General features: G+C 39.6%; 1 protein-coding gene across 6 annotated transcripts in view; it reads left to right on the top strand.

Moving 5' to 3' along the window:
* Positions 1-18,825, top strand: part of pdlim5a (PDZ and LIM domain 5a) — a 63,173-nt gene that overhangs the window by 6,081 nt on the left and 38,267 nt on the right. For 3 of the 6 annotated variants that reach the window (XM_010732487.3, XM_010732484.3, XM_019259914.2), the window contains exons 1-3: positions 1,465-1,598; positions 1,945-2,189; positions 15,100-15,251. In XM_010732487.3, the coding sequence (XP_010730789.1) occupies positions 2,091-2,189; positions 15,100-15,251 (251 nt within the window). In that variant the 5' untranslated portion in view covers positions 1,465-1,598; positions 1,945-2,090. Of the gene's footprint in view, positions 1-1,457; positions 1,599-1,944; positions 2,190-15,099; positions 15,252-18,825 lie in introns of those variants that run through there. The other 3 variants (XM_010732482.3, XM_010732485.3, XM_010732483.3) reach the window with 3 other exon arrangements.

Here is an 18,825-nt window from a genome sequence, read left to right as displayed (position 1 = left end):
TCCATCTCCTCTTTCATATTATTATGGGAAATTAGTATTTTGTCTGTGAGCTCATCAGGCTCCTATAACCACCACTGCAGTGAAAACAGTGTAGGGCTATGACTTGGCAAGATGTACTGTGTGTGTGTGTGTGTGGTCAGGGCCAAGAAAGAAATGGGATGAGTGTTTAATTGAACCACTCTTATATCAGTCTATACAAAGCTGATCTGTCTGGCCTGAAAAGAGGGGATGGATATAAGCCAGTGATGAAGTGCAGAGGATGAAGAACTCCTAGCTGTCTGGACATAAATAATGAGGAAACTGATAAATAAACAAATGGAAATGATGGCGTTGCACTTAGGCACTAGATTGCTTATGTACCAAATCTCTGCAATTGTTTGGCTATGATTTAGCCTCTGGGGGCAACAGCCAGTGTATCGGGACTCCTGTATAGCAAGTGGATATCTGGGCCAAGACTTCCTCTTCTTTGCGCCACTCATTATTTACAATCCGACTGGCAATATGAGACGCAAGAATCCATAAACAGATATTTGCATACGGATGCTAAATCCTTGTCAGGACTCTTTTGGTTTCTCCGTGGACTGTTTATGCTCATGCTATCAAAGCACGCTCAAACGTGATTGGTCAGTACTATTCGGACTACAAATGGAAACCAGAATGCTTCCAAAACCTTGACCCTTGCCTTTGGAGTTTGCATTCATATGCAGATTTCTATTTAGATCTTCTTTTTATACAAAAACTGCATCACCATAGCAAAATGTACAGAAATGGAGACAGAGGTGACTTCATTGGTTCACATTGGTTGGTTGACATTCATGCTTAGACCTTTAACTTTTAAAGAGGGAGAGCTAAAGGCTTTCCAAAATGTTCTTTTGGTTGTGCGGTTGTGTAGTTGGGGCATCAGTGCAACAACCATGTTACAGGAGTTAAACAAGGTGATCCTGATCTCATATCTGGTCATCATTACCCCATTAAAGGTAACCTTCAGGAGACCTTTTAATTGAAGCCTTTGCGATGTGTTTTCGGGTTATGATCTAGTTACGGATGGCTCCACGTTAAACGAAGCACCCTCTAACACTGAGTCTATGTTCCCAAAATATCCAGATGAAAGATAAACCTTCCCCTCTCCCATGCCTCCTCTCCCTCCCCTTGTCATTTTTTTCTATGTGCTGTGCTCCCACTCTCTATTCCCTAATCCCCCCCTCTCCCCGTTCACCCCCTTTTCTTCTATTTTTTCTGAGTGTTGTCTCCTCCCATCCCCTAATCTCCCCCTTCATATCTCCTTCATTTCTCCTCCTCTTCTGTGTTACGCTCACTCCACCCATGGGTGATTCCCCTCCTCTTTCTCCTCCCTCTCTCCTCCCAACGTAACCTCTACCCGTTCTTCCTCTCGCCTCCCTCTGCTTCTCTCCCCTCCTCCACCTTTCCCCTCCCCTCTGTCATTAGCTGGTATATAAGAGCATTGCATCCCTCTCTACCTCTCTCACACACACACAGTGTGTTTGCTGGGAAGGGGATAGTCCAGGGGAAACTAGGGATTACATTGTCTACCTGCCTGGAAAGGAATTGTTTTACTCTCTGGAATTTCCATTAAAGAGGTAAACCCTTTCCATCCACATAATGATAGCAGTAAATTGTAGGAAAGTAGCTCAATTATATTAATGTTAGCTGTGTAATTGTCTCTGGTGAGGGTTTCCTGGGGGGGATTCGTAAGTCGTTAATGCTACTAAAGCATGCTCTAGTATAGTAAGAGAAATTTTGCGTGAGTGTGTTTATATATTTATATATTTTGTTCAAATAACCTCTTCACTTGTGCTTCTTGTCCCCTCCTCTTGCCCCTTCTTGTTCCTCTTTCAAACGTCCATCACTAAATCTTCTCACTTCCTTTTGTCCTGTGCACAGTAATAAATCAAATGTATGCTTTTCTTTCATATCATCCCTCAGATCTCGGAACAACATCTTAAAAGGAGTTTCTGACCAGAAATCTTACCCGTCATCAAAACCCAGTGGCAAGATTATTAGCACCTGATCTACGACACATTTCCCTGCCATCAGCATCACCATCAACGTCGAACATCATCGAGCAGACCATGAGCAGCAATTACAGCGCCACTCTTGCAGGACCTGCCCCCTGGGGCTTCAGGCTGCAGGGAGGGAAGGACTTCAACATGCCTCTCACCATCTCCAGGGTAAGACTAAAAACACACACACACACACAAATGTGGACACAGACTCAAAGAGATGATGATAGGTCTACTCCAACACACTTTTTAGTATTATCTACCATATGATAAAACCAGACGTCCCTGTTTTATCTCCACACGCACGTACATACACTCATTCATCACAGTGCAGCTGTATGAATGGCATCCCAGCAATGCCATATGGCCGATAAGTAATTAAAAAAAAAAGGAAACTGATTTCCATGCTTCATGCCTTCCCCTCTTTTCCCCCTCATCCACCTCTCCATCTTTCACTTGTCTCCTTGCCTCAACCCCCACTCGCCACACTTGCGATAGCTCAACTGAATCATATGCCATCTGTCATGTATTGACCACACAGGAAACCTTTTCTCGCTCTCTATGCATTCCACTTCACTGTCTGTAGTGAAAGTGCAGCAATCAAAGGTCTGGCACACAAATCTTGGCTTTAGTCCTTCTGCTTGAACAAGTAACTTGATGGTCCCTTGGTTTCAATGCCTTTAAGTGTCTACTCCTAATGTTACCTCTTGTTGCCCTCTCAGTCTGCAGTTCATTCACACATTGAAATTCACACATCTTCAACAGTTTATTTATAGTTTGATCCTGAAACATGATAAACCATTCTTTACTGTAAGTTCGCTTCTGTTCTGTTGCAGGTGCGATTCATTGGCATGCACACAAACAGGGACACACACATGCTGCACCCACATACGCACACGCAGTGCATTCACACGCTCACATAACACAAATCACTAACATTGGCAGTGCACAGACTTATGGCAACATGAAACTGATGATGAATGGCTTGCCAGGTCCTATGCCAACCCCCCCTGGGGCCTCTTTGGGTTGCCATGTTTGTGTTATTACTTTGGATGTGATACTTTTCCCACTAACTGAAGCCATGTGAATTTTTACCACAGTGTGTTTGTGTGTGTGTGTGTTTGTGTTTGTGTCTGGGAGTGTGTGCAAAGTGGGCTCAAAATGATGGAAGACTGAGTAACTGAAAGAAAATAAAAAATGACAGACAGAAAGCAGAAAAAGAAACAGAGACAAGCTAAAGTTACACAAAAACAACGTTGTATACACAAACTTAAATTATGACAAGTGGATGCTGTCACATCTGGAAAAAACAAACACATTTAGAGAAATAAAATTCTGCACTGCAAAAAATGTGATCTAATGAATTTATGCAAATAAAATAATACAACATAAAACAAAATAAATGATGTTGGTGTTGGTCAGTGAAGGTTTTCTTATTCCCAGACAAGTTGGCAGTAACTAAACTATAATTGTCTCTGCAGCCCACTCTGACCTTTACTGCAGTATCACAACGACAGTTATATGGTTTGAGGTTTCAAGACGTTGGCAGGAGTGTGAGTAAGTACTGATGCAGTTTTGGGTGCTGATATACTAAATGTTAGTTAGGTCTGATGAAGACCATGAAGTGTACAGTAAGTGGATAATATGATTTAGTGTGCTTTTGTATTTATGGGTAATTCCAGATTAGAAAGAGGTCACAATTTCATTTCTGGTGTGTCAATATTTCTTTAATATATCAGTCACGGTGAAACAGGAATAAAAGAATATCTTGTACTGTTTTTCTATTTCTGTGTAACAGCCTACTATTAGTGGTTTCTTCATTGTGCAAATGGCTGAAATAAAAACGTCAGCTGGTCAAATTCACCATTGTATTTTCAGTGTAAAAATCCAGAAATGTAATTTGATGAGCAAAAAAAAAACATCGTATGATTTGGGAAGACTTAAACTGAGTAAAGGGTGGCCATTATTTATCTTTCGGCTTCTAAGAGAAGATAAATGTAGATTAGCAGAGGAAGAGAGCTGGGACATATGACTGAATGCAAGGTGATATTGATATGCAGTGCATGGGAATGAATTCACGTAATGTATACAGAGACCTTAGGGTGACTTGGGGACTGATGACAACCAGTCTATGTGGCACAGACATATGATCATCTATCTACATGTGTCTTTCCGCTCTGGTCATTCTTATCTTATTTTTTATTTTTCCCTCTCTCTCTGTACGTCTCTGTCTGGCTATTAGATCTTATGTAAGACGTGACTCACAAACAATATAGCTCAGTCTACATACAAGAATTAAGAATCAAGCCCTAATCTTATCCGATCTATTAAAACCCAGTTTATGGTGATGAAGGGTAGTGCTTCTGACCGCTAATCACTGACACACACACACATGCCCACACACACATGCACACAAACAGATTGCTCTTGGCCAGTCTAACCATAGAGTTGGTTCTAAGAAGGAACCACAGAATAGGGGTTATTAGAGAATGCAACACTACTGCCAAACCACACTCACTCTAACAGCAGCTGTTGCTAAGCTCTATACATATGTGAATATACTGTGTGTTTCGTTTATGGCACAAGCTGTAGCCACGGTATTATCACATTGTCCCGGTATTTCATCATAAGGTCGAGTAGCTGTAGCCACAACTGTACATCCCAGTCTGTCTACCCAGTGACTCCTGTTTTTGCAAGTTGTTCTCACCACTTCTTTTTTTCTTTCTTTCTGTCTTTGTTTCTTTTTCGGTTTTTTATTAGTTTCATAATGGACAGAGATTGACGGTGCTCCTTCTTAAAGTGCCAATGAAACTTTTTACCACAGCATTCCTGTTTGACATAGTCCATAAAAGGAGATATTTGGAGTAGAAAGGAAAAGGTTTCTAACAAAAGTCGAGTGTGAAAGAGACCAGTTGCTAAGTGCTCCTCAAGTATGGATAGCCATCTGAACCTATCCTGCATTAGTTAAGCAGGGATCCCAAAATATACACTATATACACTGTAACCCACAACATCAAAACAGCTGGACAGTGTTGAGTCGAGGCTTATATGCATTCAGATGCTCTTATTGAGATAGATTTCACACATACCTGTAGGTAAGGATCAAGTGGCTGTTGAAAGGCTCAAAGAGAGTTAGTTAGTTAGTTAGATAGTTTGGTAACACGATTATCTCTAAAAGCACTTTTGGTCATGCAACCTTTTATTGGATATGTAGCAGAAAATAGACTGCAGAAGCACCCAGTTACCGTTAATCCTCATTAAAACCATTTATTGTGAAATCCATTTACTTGTCTTACAGATCAAAGGACTTACAAGAACAAGGTCCCTCTTGTGCAGAGATGGAAAATAGCTGTCTCCTTCTTCTCAGTTAAATTTATAACACAGCAAATCAATATTTAAACCTTTCTGAGGGCAGCCCCATTTACAGGACCCACTGCTAAAATAATTTAAGGGAAGGCAGCCCAGGGGAGCATGTGCATTAGGTTTCCAAGAATAGATGCATCATGTCACAGGTCAGCTCCAGTGACCACACCCGCTCACATACTGGTCTGGGATGTGTACCCCTGTTTTAAGATCTCCTGGGTCTGTGATGAATATTGGCCAGAGTGTATGTTGGGTATTTGAGTGTCCAATAAACTGCATTACAACCTAGCAGGATAGGTAATTCGAAGACTGGAAGTCCATTTATTTCTCTTATAGTTGCTTAAATCATGGATAGTAGTAAAACGTTTTAGATGTTAAGTTTTTTTATATATACTTTTTATAAAGATTTGATTATATTTGCATTCTGTTCTATGCTTAGCCTGTAATAACGCCACTGAATGTCAGCACTGGAAAAATCCTTCCTCTAGAGCTTTATATAGATATGTCTGCATAGATAAAAACAGGTTTTGAAGAATTGGTAATCACATCATAAAGTTTGTGCTGTGACTTCGGCAAGATGAATGGACAGCTAATCTATATTAAAACCTTTTCGGGGAAGAATGCCAGTTCCTGGAACTGCATCAGCAATGGCTGCCTCCCCAGAGATGCTTTACAAAAGGAGATAATAACAACTGACCACAGTGGTGTGTCTATTTAAAAGACTATAGATTTAGTGTCTATCTTTCTACCTCTATTTCTTTCTCTCACAGGCACGTTGCATCACGGGTTTCTGTGTCTTAACCTTTCATACCAGACCAGCACCAGTTGACAGCTTCTCCATTTGACTTAATAACACTTAAATCGATCTTAATCGTACAAGTCCCAAAATTCCTTCTGAGTATCTATTTATCTAGTGAAATAGTCCCAGAGCCTGAATCAACAACTTATTATTTCCTCTCACATAAATCAATCTGTCAGTGCTTATGTGTGTGTGTGTTTTGTAAAGGCAGACTTGTTGTATTTGGATAATGTAACAGACTTGACTTTTCCCGCATTCACAGCACTTGACAATTTGTCTTGCACTCGTTTCATTTTGAAACGTCACTGTTATTTACAAGCGTTTGTGAGTTTGGTTTGCACCATTATACTAGTGATGAATTGTGAGAAAATAGAGGGATTACTTTTTTGGAAATACTCTCATCCCTCCACGTTGCATATTTAGAGTTATGTGTTCCTACTGGTGACCTCAACTAAGGCTTTTCTGTCTTTGCCTGTAATGGGCTGACTAATCCGGTGTAAAAAGCCGTCAGTGTCGCACATGCCAATACAGGAACTACACACACACACACAAAAAAAAAAATCAGACCTTAAATACTTTCATCAGTCAAAAAGCATTGCACTTTTTTTGTATCTATCTCTTTTAACAGTGTTGAGTTATAATTTACTTTGGTTAAGACTTTGGAATAACTTACAATGATTCATTTTAGGGAGTAACCAAACCATGTGAAGGCTTTGATCAATTACAGGGCGTGAAGACACTGAAAGAAAAATCCACAAAAATATGTGACACAACATAAACTGCACAATTGATCCTTTTTCTTAATTCGAGTAGCACACATTTTAAAAGTTTTGGTCTGACTGGAATGAACAGAATTATTTGAGGCCAGAGAAAACTTTTATAACCCTGGCAGACAAGTACAGCCAGGTCATAACATGCACTGCAGTGAATTCACAATGAAGAGAATTGAATACCCTATTGTTTAATACAGCTATAATGTATTTTCCACAGTAGCTGCTAATTTCCGCCATGTCTCCTCTGCCTTCCTCCCAGGATTACTGGCTTCATGGCTGGTATCATGTTTATTCATAACAGTATTGGTTGGATACAGAATCCGATAGAAATAAAACTGTAATGAATGTGGGTACGGAGTTCAATAGAAGGACAAGAAATACTGTTGGCGTAACAGCAGAAGCTATCATCTTTCCTCTCTGGCTTTTCAGTCTTTGCTCTTGATGCTTTGTTTGGACATTGTGCAGTGGACTCTAGACCCTGAAGTCTCATGCCTATACTGGCGCAGTAGAAGACAAAACTAGTGATGGTAATGTAGGAGTACAAGAGGATGGTTTATATATCAAATAAAAAAGTATAAGTAGTTCTTTCTAAATACCACGGAAAAGCTTGGATGTTGTGCTGTGTTTGTAGTGCAGTTTAAGGTATTGTTCAGCTGCCACGGTGAGCAGAAATCCTTGAAATATTGAAGTAGTTTTTATTACCGGAGTCTCTGGATGAATTTCTCACCCTCTGAGCTACAATCCTACTTAATTAAAAGCATACCGAGTAATAAACCTCACCTCATTTCTTCAGAATATAGGAAAATAATTCTTACTCTAACTCATTTCAATGTTTTCTGGCCAAGTTCAGATGTTGACTATAGCGTTCCAATTAGAAACTATCATAAACAACTTAAACATGATATAACCTGTGATTTAAAACCACCATTTTGGATTAATTGCAGCCTCTGTAAATTTGTGCCACCCATTTGTGACGCACAACTAACTTTTTGTGCGTTTGTAGGGAATAAGAACAATCCAGTCTTGTGTTCATGTGGCTGTATTCCTAAATGTGTGTTCACCAGCCCTGCCAATGTTAGGTCCCCGAGCACCATGACAATCACATCATTGAGTCTGGCTGTGAATGCTGGCTTGTTCACTTTTGGTTGAGCAAAGTGCAGTTAGCTTCTACACCACAAAATAATGTCATGTGGAGTCATTGATTTTGGTCCTGTGTGTATTACTCTGTTTTTACAACATAGCCCTATGTTACATCCATAACCCCTCACTTCATTTCCATGTAAAGGAAAAATCCACCCTTCACCACGTTAAAGCTGTGATACTCATAAATATGACATTTTTAATGCTTCCCAGCAGGTTTACTGTGGCAGAGTCAGAGTCAGAGTTTTGTTGCTGTGCACACTTTCCCTTGACCTGCCATGACTACTACTACTTACACAGTTAGTGATGTCTTGTTTTTCCCAAAATGACTTATAGGTATACCCTGTTTCTTTTCTTTTTTAAAAGAGTTTTTGGCTCTTTAATGCTAAACACTTCCTGCCAACTTGTGTCAGACAGTTCCATTGATGTATAGGTGGCAGTAAAGCGCCCAGAAACGGAGTGCCAAAGTTGGGAAGAAGAAGATTGGTAGCAAGGAAACATGGATGAAAAAGGTCTGAGAAGAAGTAAATGCATTCAGCATGTTTGTTAGACCTTAAGCATTTACTCAATTCCTTTTGGCGAGTAACGCTGAATGTTGTCAGTAACCTCTCAATGCTTTTATTTCTTCTTTATTTGACTACTCATCCATGGGATTACGAATAGGCATGCTTCCCTGACTTTGCAACACCCTGATGGATGTTATCTTTGTCATTGTTAGTGAATGACTTTGACTTTGAAAGCTCATATCAGATCAATTTGGTTTCTGCTTCTCGGACATGATAAAATAAGGAGAAAGCAGCTGAATCTTACTTATCAGCTTGTATCTGAGTTGGATTATGCTTGATCTTGGAGGCTGCTTGTTAATATCTCTTGGCCAGATTCTCAATCTCATGTGCAAACCTTTATATTTAATGTGTACAGTGTGTGTTTGTGGCTTTGGCAGCTGGAGCTGCAGCGTGTTATCTATGGGAACTCAATCCAATATAGCCTTTTCTTATTAGAGTCTCAGGCATTAACATACACGTCAGGCAGTGATTAGTAGACACTGGTGCACACACAGCGTTAGGGGGGAAAGAAACAGTTATTTTCAGATGCTTTCATTAGATTGAAAGTATTTGTGTGTTAGTGTGCCAGTACGGGGGTTTGTATGCATTGGTACACACACATGCATGTGCAAACACACACCATGCAAATACTGTTACAGGAATGTTCAATCATTTAAAGAGATCCAGTGAGCTGTGGCCCTTTAAAACTTGCTGTATAACATTATATTGATTGTAAGTCCCAGTTGGACTATTGTCTCGTCTATCGGAGTCTTTTGTATTCTTTTCTTTCTTCTCTTTTATATTGTTGGATCATGCATAGCAAACTCGTGTGCTGTAAATCGTTTTTCAGGTGTCTGCCTTGCTGTATGACAAGCTTGCAATAATATATGCTGTACATTTCTACGTTTTAGTAATGCAATGTGTTTTTGATTCTTTCATCTGATCATCATTTTCAAAAACTTGACTTTTAACCCCTCAAGCAATCACTCTGACAGTATCGGGCTGCAGCCAAAAGATGGAAGAGATGACGTGCACTCTTTGTAACAGCTGAAAAAGAGCAGATGAACTTTAGATCCTGTTTCAGGTATGCTTCTCACATAAATGCATAGTTCCCATCATTCAGGAGCATAAATTGTAAACCAAACGTTGTTTACTACGTGATACTGATGGATCATCCAACTCGGTTGCTTCTGTCTCCTGCACTTTCTTAATCTTCCCCATTTTCTCTCTCTCTCTGCTAACTTTTTCCATCTCTGTCTCAGTGCCTCCTTCATAAATCTCACTCACTCTTATATTTCTCCCACTCTGTCTCACACCCTTCAAACTTTTTCTGTCCTTCTTCATCTAACTTTTTTTTTTTTTTTTTGGTTGTTGTTATTTTGCTGTTTACTTTGTTGCTAAGAGATCAGAGTGTTCTCCTGCACACGTTTCATTTTAACATCCATGCTGTGGTTGAAAAACGAAGAGCTGGCCAATAAACAGTAATGTTTTTGATTAATGAGAATTATATTGATAGAGAAATATTATCCAAGGACCATTTTTCTGTTCGCACGTGGGATTCAAATATATAACACAGGAACCTTGTGTGTCATGGGATCACACTAAAAAATAACTCACTGCATGTCTGGCTCTTAAGCAGCAAGTGGAATAATATTTCTGAAGGCTGGCATATGGAAGCGGCTTTTGTGGATGTTGAGGTTTCAAGAAACAATCTAGATATTTGTGTCTCCTGCTCTGAGCGTTTCAAACATAGCGTGATGTGGACCATCTGCCTGTCATCTCTGTCACTTCTTGTGCTGAAAGCAGGCATTGTTCAAAGCACTCAAACTGGTCAGTGTATGTTTAACCGGACAATGTTTCAGCACTTTAGTGAGCCTTTGTTGCTATGATGGAACCCAATTTCTTTCTCTCTCTTTTTTAAAGCACTTGTTGAAATCTCATGTTGCTGGAAGCATAATGCCAAATTTATCTGTCTTTAACACACCGCACGTGTTTTTCTCATTCTTTTGAATATGTGTTGACATGAGCTGAAGTTGACCCTTTTCACTTTTGCATGAATGTATAAAAACATAAAGGAATTTTACACAAAGGTAGTGTATGTTAAGGATGTTGCAGAAAAACACAGACTTTAACATATTATGCCCTGATGAGTCATGACTCCTGTTTTTTAGGAGCGAAGGAGGAAGTTGTTTGACATTGCTATAAAGCCACAAGGTCCACAGCGGGAGGAGGATGGATAAGTTAACAAACCGTTGTTACAGGAAGGCTCTGTTCATTTCCCATTTTGTTTCCTTTTAACCACGAGGACACAGATTTCTAACCCTAACCACGTGCTTATAATTGACTTTAATGTCATTTGATGTCATTTTAACCCAAACCAAGATGTTTTCCAGTCTTAACTTTTTTTGAGTCCAAACCATGATTTTTCTCAGCTTGTCTGTCTGCTTCTAGGCAGATGGTTTTAGGCTACACTTGGTTTATGAGCGCTGGGTTGCATTATTATTAGGAGCAACACCTTTTATATAACACAGGCATTTCATTCATTCACAATGTAGAACATATTTGTTAGCGCTTAAGAGCAAGATTTTTTTGTGTCTACTCCAAGTGGACCACCACAGTACCAAATTCTGCAGTTCCTCAAACAGCCACTTGTGGATGCCACCAGAAGTGACTCAGTCTTCATAAAATCTTCACAACAGAAATAAACATGTTTACTGCCTGGTACAAAAAGCAGCTATAGTATGGTCTTTATAGCTAAAATTCCCCAGATCACGACAGCTGCTTTGAGTGACAGATCAGTGTCGTCATAGACGGCTGGTTTCAGTCACCAGACGTCATTTGGCCCGTCTCAGCTCCACCCACACTCTATGTATTTAGCCAGCAGAGTCAAGCACTGCCAAGATGGTGATGGTGAGAGTCACCACACTCTGACCTTCACATTGCCTCTTTAGAAAACTATGAGTGATGTCCTAGAGACTGCGTCCATTTTTCTTAATACAGTCTATGGTTTACTCTTATATTTATACTGATGACAAGGATTTTATTGCAAGCTTTTATGGCTATCTTAGCCAGTGTTCTCATTGGTGTAAATTCAAATTATAAGATCAACATGTCCCAGTCTGACCGGGCTGAGGTTAAGGGAAGTTTCTGTTCTTAGTGACACTTAGAAAAATGTCAACTTTTCTCATCTGTTTTAGTTGTCTGTAGGGATGGTGGTGGTTCATCAAAGGGCAAATTCCTGGAGGGTTATTAATAAAAGTTGTGGTGAGATGTTAACGGACGTCTCTGCACATTTGGAACTGAGCTCAGCTGCTGTCAGAGAGTGTGCTTGATAAAACAGCATTAATGTATACTACACTGCGTCTTTGTGTGTGTGTGTGTGTGTGTGTGTGTGTGTGTGTGCTGCGTGTTACCATCTCCGGTGGATATATGCAAAGTGTTAAAGCTGCTGTTTTCTGTCATGGACAAAATTACAGAGCCATAAATCAAATACTGTACACTTGGAAACTTGAAGGGTTTGGCTTTGACATATTATTTGGATTTCTGTTCCTGATTTTCACAATGATTTGTTGCCTCCTCTTTGATATGAAAATTGAAACTACTTTGAGCTCTGAAATCTTTTTAATCATAGTGATTGAAAACAAATGTTTGCTTTTGATTTCCTATGAGCACGAACAATTTCTTTAAACTCACATGGAACTAAGTCATACATGTCAAATAACACCAATTAAATCCTCGTAAATAACACAAACTGAAAATATTTTTAATTTCCTGCCTGTTGTATGGCCTCTTGTTTAAACGTAGCAGTGTTTTAGAGATTGAGTGAGTGTTTCTGTGTATGTTTATGAGGAGAAAGGCAGTAGTTTTGTGTGTAGAGGGCAGAAAGACAGCACTAATTAGGTTAAATATAATTAAACATTTGGTCCATAACAGTGCCAGAGTGGTTAGCATGAACACACCCCTTGAAACAGGTCAAAATGTACACAGAATAAAAAGCCCACAGATTTAAAGTACACAGTAGCAGTGTTTTCTCCTTTCCCTCTTCTTTCCCTGCTTCCTTTCCATCCATGCAATTTTAATCAGTGTCAAGTCGATCCCTCATTACTCTTCTTCCTGCCCTCTGTGGTTGTGAGTGGTGGTGAGTGATGTTGCGTGTGTTGGGCTAATATGACTATAAAAGGTTGGGGCCACAGAGCCTTAACACTAATCCGGGTGTAGAGCCTCTTTTATTAGCCCTGCCTGTGTCTGTCTGTCTTTGTGTGTGTGTGTGTGTGTGTGTGTGTGTGTGTGTGTGTGTGTGTGTGTGTGCACAAGACAAACATAGAGGCAAAGGAAACAGACACAGAGGGGGATGTAACGGACTAAAGACGTCTAAAACCCACGTTACACTCTTCCATCCCTGACTGTCGTTTGTCATTCAGCAGAAATGTGTTTTCTTGTAGAAGATGGTGCATAAGAGAGACACTTCACAACTAGAACAGCCACAAAAGTGGTCTCTGTGTGTGTGTGTGCGTGTGTGTGTGTTCAGTGAAGTGGTCTGTGTGGTCCTTTTTCATGGTGTCTAAAGAAACAAATGACCTCACTCCCCTTTAGACACACTCAGAACCTTCTGTGTGACCAAGAATGGTCAAAAACCATCTGCAAGTTTAGCAGTAGATACGTCCTATTTCATTAACACTATAACAAACACACAAAACCAAATTCATTTTTATTTGATTCATCACATTGTATTTTCATTGCATTGCAACACAATTGTTATGAAAAAAAATAGTTTTAATTATTCAGTTCTTCAGCGTCATGGGAAAACGACAAGAGATACAGTGTGTAACATCCTACGCACATTTCCAAATTTGTCACTGCCCTGCCTCGGCCTTCTGATAAGAATGGCTCTGGTTTATATGACACATGCTGCCACAATACATTTCCCCGTGACCGTGACTAAGAGCTAAAGACGACAATAAAAACTCCCCATGTATAAATGCTAATCAATGAGAAGCAAATAAAAAATGTCTGTATAAAATATTTATTCAGGAATTGAACAAAGTGAAATAGTTTTTTTCCCCTACTTTTCTGTCAGTGAGAACATTAAATTTGTTACCATTATTTATAATTAAAAATAATTGTAAATTAATTTGTCCCGCCTGCATAAATGTACTTCCATAACAGAACTTTACCAAGAAGGAAACAGGCCTAGGAAACAGAGCTATTTTGAACACAAACCATTTTCATCACATAATTACACATTTAATCTAATTGTATTTTATTTTGGTGGTGGGTTAAGTGCTTAGTTGCCTCGCAACTGTTCTCCAACACATGTTTACAAAATATGTTCAGCATTTCTTGCAAATAGATGGACAACGTGAGCAGTTACGGGTGTGGAAAATGTTACAGTTGTCCCTCCAGCGTAATTATAATTATATATTTAACATCACTGTCAAGAACAGAATAATTGCAGTCTAGCATTTGTGCATGTTGAAGCCATGTTGAACACTTGAGTTGGTATTAAAAACCAGCCCTCCTGTTTGACTTCAGTTGTTCTGTGTGGCTTGAATCTGTTTCTGATTAACCAGCCTCTAGACTGGAAGTGCAGCAATTAAATTTTGTTTAGATGCAGATATTTAAAGCATACCTCAAAAATCATGGATGACACTGAAGACCAGAGGCAAGAGAAATTAAGTGTATGCATATTTTATGATGCATGCAAACAAAGATGTCTGGCCTCTAATTGCTGTTTCCTTAAAGCTAATAAAACTGGTATGTGTCTACACTATTTAGCGTCTCGTTAGCTATTTGTCACCTTTTTAACAGCATTTTGCACACGGTGTAAGGGCCTAATTGCGTTTTACTGGGACTAGATTCACTTTACTTGATCTGTATTGTAAAAATAAAGTGTGTTTCAAGACGAGCAGATTCCTGCTGCTTGATCTTATTTAATTTTCAGTGTTTACTCAGTCCAACAAGTGTTTAAAATGTAATTTTTGGTCATATACTGTAGCCTTTCAATGCATAAAAGAAAAATCTTTGTCTAATTTTCATTAAACAACTCCTCAATAGAAAAAAGGATACATACAGTAGAGAATTTGGACACAGGGATTGCATTATGGCTTTGATCTGCTATGGTTAAGAGACCTTTAGAACTTTTCTCTTTGCTCTAACAAGCTGTAAACCCAGTATGACAGCAGGTCATAAAGAAGAAACAAAGGTAACTCAAAGATGAAAACTCCTGCTATTAGACACGCATCAGTGACAGTACAGTAGACCCTCCATCATGTGGTCGAGAACCAGGTCTTTCATTAGCTTTGTCCAAATGCTTCTGTAATGGAATGGATCCATAAATCCTGTGACGAAAACGTACTTCCCACATCACCTTGACTCACCCTCCTGCAGGATTATCCTGACTGTGATGTTACTGGCTTCGTAGATATTTTAAGCTGTTTGTGGTTTTTCTGTTTCTGCAGCTGACAGATGGTGGGAAAGCGGCTAAAGGTGGCATTGCTGTCGGAGACTTGGTCCTGTCTATCGACGGCATAGCCACAGAGGGCATGAACCACCTGGAGGCCCAGAACAAGATCAAGAACTGCACCGGCAACCTCAGCCTCACCCTGCAAAAGTAAGCCATGAGCTCACACTCAGTGTGTGTGTGTGTGTGTGTGTAGTTATAAAACCAAAGCCGAAGCCACTTTCTAATGATTTAACGTGTGAATGTCAGTAAGAAGCCATTTGTCTCCATGACAACACAGGATCCATACACTCCCTTTCAAACAACGCATATCTGCATCAAATTTAAAGTCCATGGTCCCTCTTTCAACCCCAGACATCCCGCATACAGGCAGATGTTCACTGTTGTTGTAGGAGTTAATCTTAGCTCTAACACACAGCAACACCATTAGTTCTGCCTGATCTCCCATTCCCTGAAGGAAAGAGGAATAACTGAAATCACAGCGAGAGCATCACACATGTGGAGCCCCTCTTCCCTAAGGCCTACTCTTCACTATTTGGTGGAATCCTGTTGTACAGTGGAGCTGATTTATCACGAGCAGTTGTGTTACTGTGTGTGCATGCATGCATGCGTGTGTGAATTAGTTCTCATGTGGTTTGAATTGTCTGGTTCTTTGGCAGCACTTGTAGGCATGCGTGTGTTTTTATTTAAACACTACGAGATGCTCAGGGCTCCTACACTTGTCCTTTCGGGTTCAAGATCTTGAAAGGTGGAGCTGAATTACAGTGTACCGTATACGTGCACAGGTAAAATGGATTGATTCTGCGGCACATGAAATCAGAATTTGACTGAAGTAATAAAACACGTTGTCTTCTTTCTGTCTTTCTGTTTGTTTTGTTGTGACTCATCATCTGTGTCTGGTTTTCACATTTTGTCCTCCCTCGATGACTTTTCATCTTTATTTCAGACCTCCCCTCATTTGAGGCTAACTGTGCATGTCCTTTAATTTGTGTCCAAATGATGACAGACTGAGGATGTTTTAAGTTTGCTTTTGGGCGGGTGGCATACTGTTATACCGCAGAGGCTTATAGTAACTCAAGGTCAGTGAAAGAAAGACCCATGATCAAACTGTTTTTCTTTTTATGATGAGTGAAGCAGGTCTTGGCTGAAGGTCATCATTGGATGATTTACCTGTCATAGTGGGAGTTTCTATTCTGATAGATGGCTTTTACACTGAAGAAGGTCAACAAGTTTTGCTGACAACAATGTGGAAAATATACAGCTAGTTGGTCCAGCGCTGACACCGAAATCGTTTTTGCAGGGTCGCGCAGCTTTGCACGGTAGCAGTCGCTATTTCAACTATGCAGTACAGCCCGCCTCTGCATATTGATAAAACATCACAAATGGTTTCTTAACCATTGATTTTTACGATAATTAGATTTAAACAGATTAGTGCAAATTTGTATTCAGAAGTGATCCCAGCCTTGGCTCGTGGTTTATATAGTGGAACAATACTTCTACTCTGCATCTGCTTATATAGTTTGTCTCGCTAAAGCTGCTTTAAAACACCTGGATGGGACGACTAATAGATTCAACATTTCTGTGCTTCGTTTAGGGTTTGGCATCTAGTGAAAGAGGTTGATGATGAGCGTGGCACTTTACAAGACTCCTGATATAACTAAAATCTGCCAAACACATTATTTATTATTATAACTGTCACATCATGTATCTTCTTGTAGAGAAATAGTTCACAGGTTGAGAAACGTGCTTATTCGCTTTCTTGGCGAGAGCTACATGGAAGGATTGATAACACTCATGTCTCTTAAATATGAAGCTACAAAAGTCAAAAACTCCAGGAACACTTATAATATGTAGAAGAACTTTATTGGTATTGGCTGCTTTTCTGCTTTTGTCCTTCATCGTAGAACACAAAGAACATTTAAATAGTAAAAAAGTATGAAGTGGATTTTATTTATTTGTAAAATTTTTAAAGGTAAAAATGTATGACACATCGACTCACATATCAGCCAATGGTGCACCTACACATTGAAGGGCTGTGAATATGGTCAAATAGTCTCTGTGTTTAGTTAGTGAACTTTAGAGGTGCTGGTAGGTGTTAGCTTGGAGTAGAATCAATCTCCTCTTCATTCTCTTGGCAAGAAAGAAAATAAGCAACTGTCAAACATTAATCTTTTCATTTTTAATGTTTTTCAACTGCAGTGACGACCTCAGCAACATTTGTAACTGTCATACATATGACTTTTGCTTCCAATTACTTCATTAAGGCACCAAAAGAGCTGCCAAAGTGCCAGTGTAGCTGAACAAATCTCATGTAAGGGGCGAGCTTGTTTTGGAGACCTGTTAAAGGATTATCTGTTCTGCATCACTCTCTCTGTGGCGGACATCAGCCCTTGAAGAGTTGATTCATGCCCTATTGGAACCACATGGAGCGGCTTGTTTCATTAAGTGACGGTATTATATTATTAAAGCTGTGAGACCAGGCAGCAACGTCAGGGACAACTGGCTCCAGCTTCTGCTTTACTGGAATACTTTATGGTCCAAAAGATTGACAGTTATCCCTTTACCGTCTCCAGACTGCTAATAAGAAATAAGATCAGTTTCGAGGTTTCTCTCTGTTTGTTGCTTGGCATTCATTGCCACCGTGAGTTAGAAATACTGTATATTCAAAGAGTGTCATGCCTAGGTCACCATCTGGGATTTAATGGTTTTACATGCGTAATGGAAAGAACCAATCTCGTGCCTTGCTTCTGTTAGTTTTTATAGTCGTCACTTGCTTCTCTTTTCATTTTTCCGTCTCCCCGCACGTTTTGATTGGGTTTGTCACTGGGTCAGATAGCAAAAGGAATGATAACAGTGAGAAGATATGGACAAATGTTAACAATGCATGTGGCGTCGGCATGTGTGTATTTTAAAAGGAGACAAGTTGTTAGTCCTTTTCCAAATAAAGGAAAAGAGATGGGCAGCAGATGTGTGAAGGACAAGAAAAGGAAAAACTGTAACATTAAGTTGTTTCTACGAAAGAAAAAACTGACGTGAAGATGAATTTGTACCGACTGCAATTACTTCTTAAGGATGACATGGCAGATATCACGTACAAAGGGCCAAATTATCCTGGCACTGACGTACCTCTCCATCCAGTTAAAAAAAACACTGGAACAGAACCGGGTTATATTAACTGAGAAGTGAAGCCAAATGAATGCATGAATGCAAATTCCATGGTTACCAGAGTAATCATCACACATCAACATCCATTTAGCTGCCTTTGAGACTTTCTTTACTTCTGCAGTGGAAAACATTTTACAGTAAAGCAAGTAGTGCTAAAATTGCAGGTAACAGGTGCCAAAACAACACCAGCTTCACGTTGGTTGTTGTTATTTTTCCATTCATTCCAGCTCAGTTCATTCAGTTTAAACTAATCTAAGTGGTGGAAGTTCAAGTGAGAAACAGGAGATCTGTGCATTATTAAAAAGAAAAGAAATCACTTTTGTGAGCAGATTAAAGATTGCTTTGATTTTCTGTGACTCATTTTTGCTTCAGATTTTGGATTTCTGGCAGTAACCCTATCAACCTGTTTCCCAGAAGGTTTTCACACAGGTTTTGTGCTTAAACGGCAAATACATCAAAGTCTGTTTTTATCAGCGTCTTTCATCCTGGAATACATTTTTTTATTTTTTTTTTGCAAAACCTTTAAACAAAGATTACAAATACCTCACTATTCTAATAG

This window comes from Larimichthys crocea, chromosome III, assembly GCF_000972845.2.
Source record: "Larimichthys crocea isolate SSNF chromosome III, L_crocea_2.0, whole genome shotgun sequence".
In the NCBI taxonomy this organism is placed as follows: Eukaryota; Metazoa; Chordata; class Actinopteri; family Sciaenidae; genus Larimichthys; species Larimichthys crocea.
This window is presented reverse-complemented; position numbering and strand designations above follow the sequence as displayed.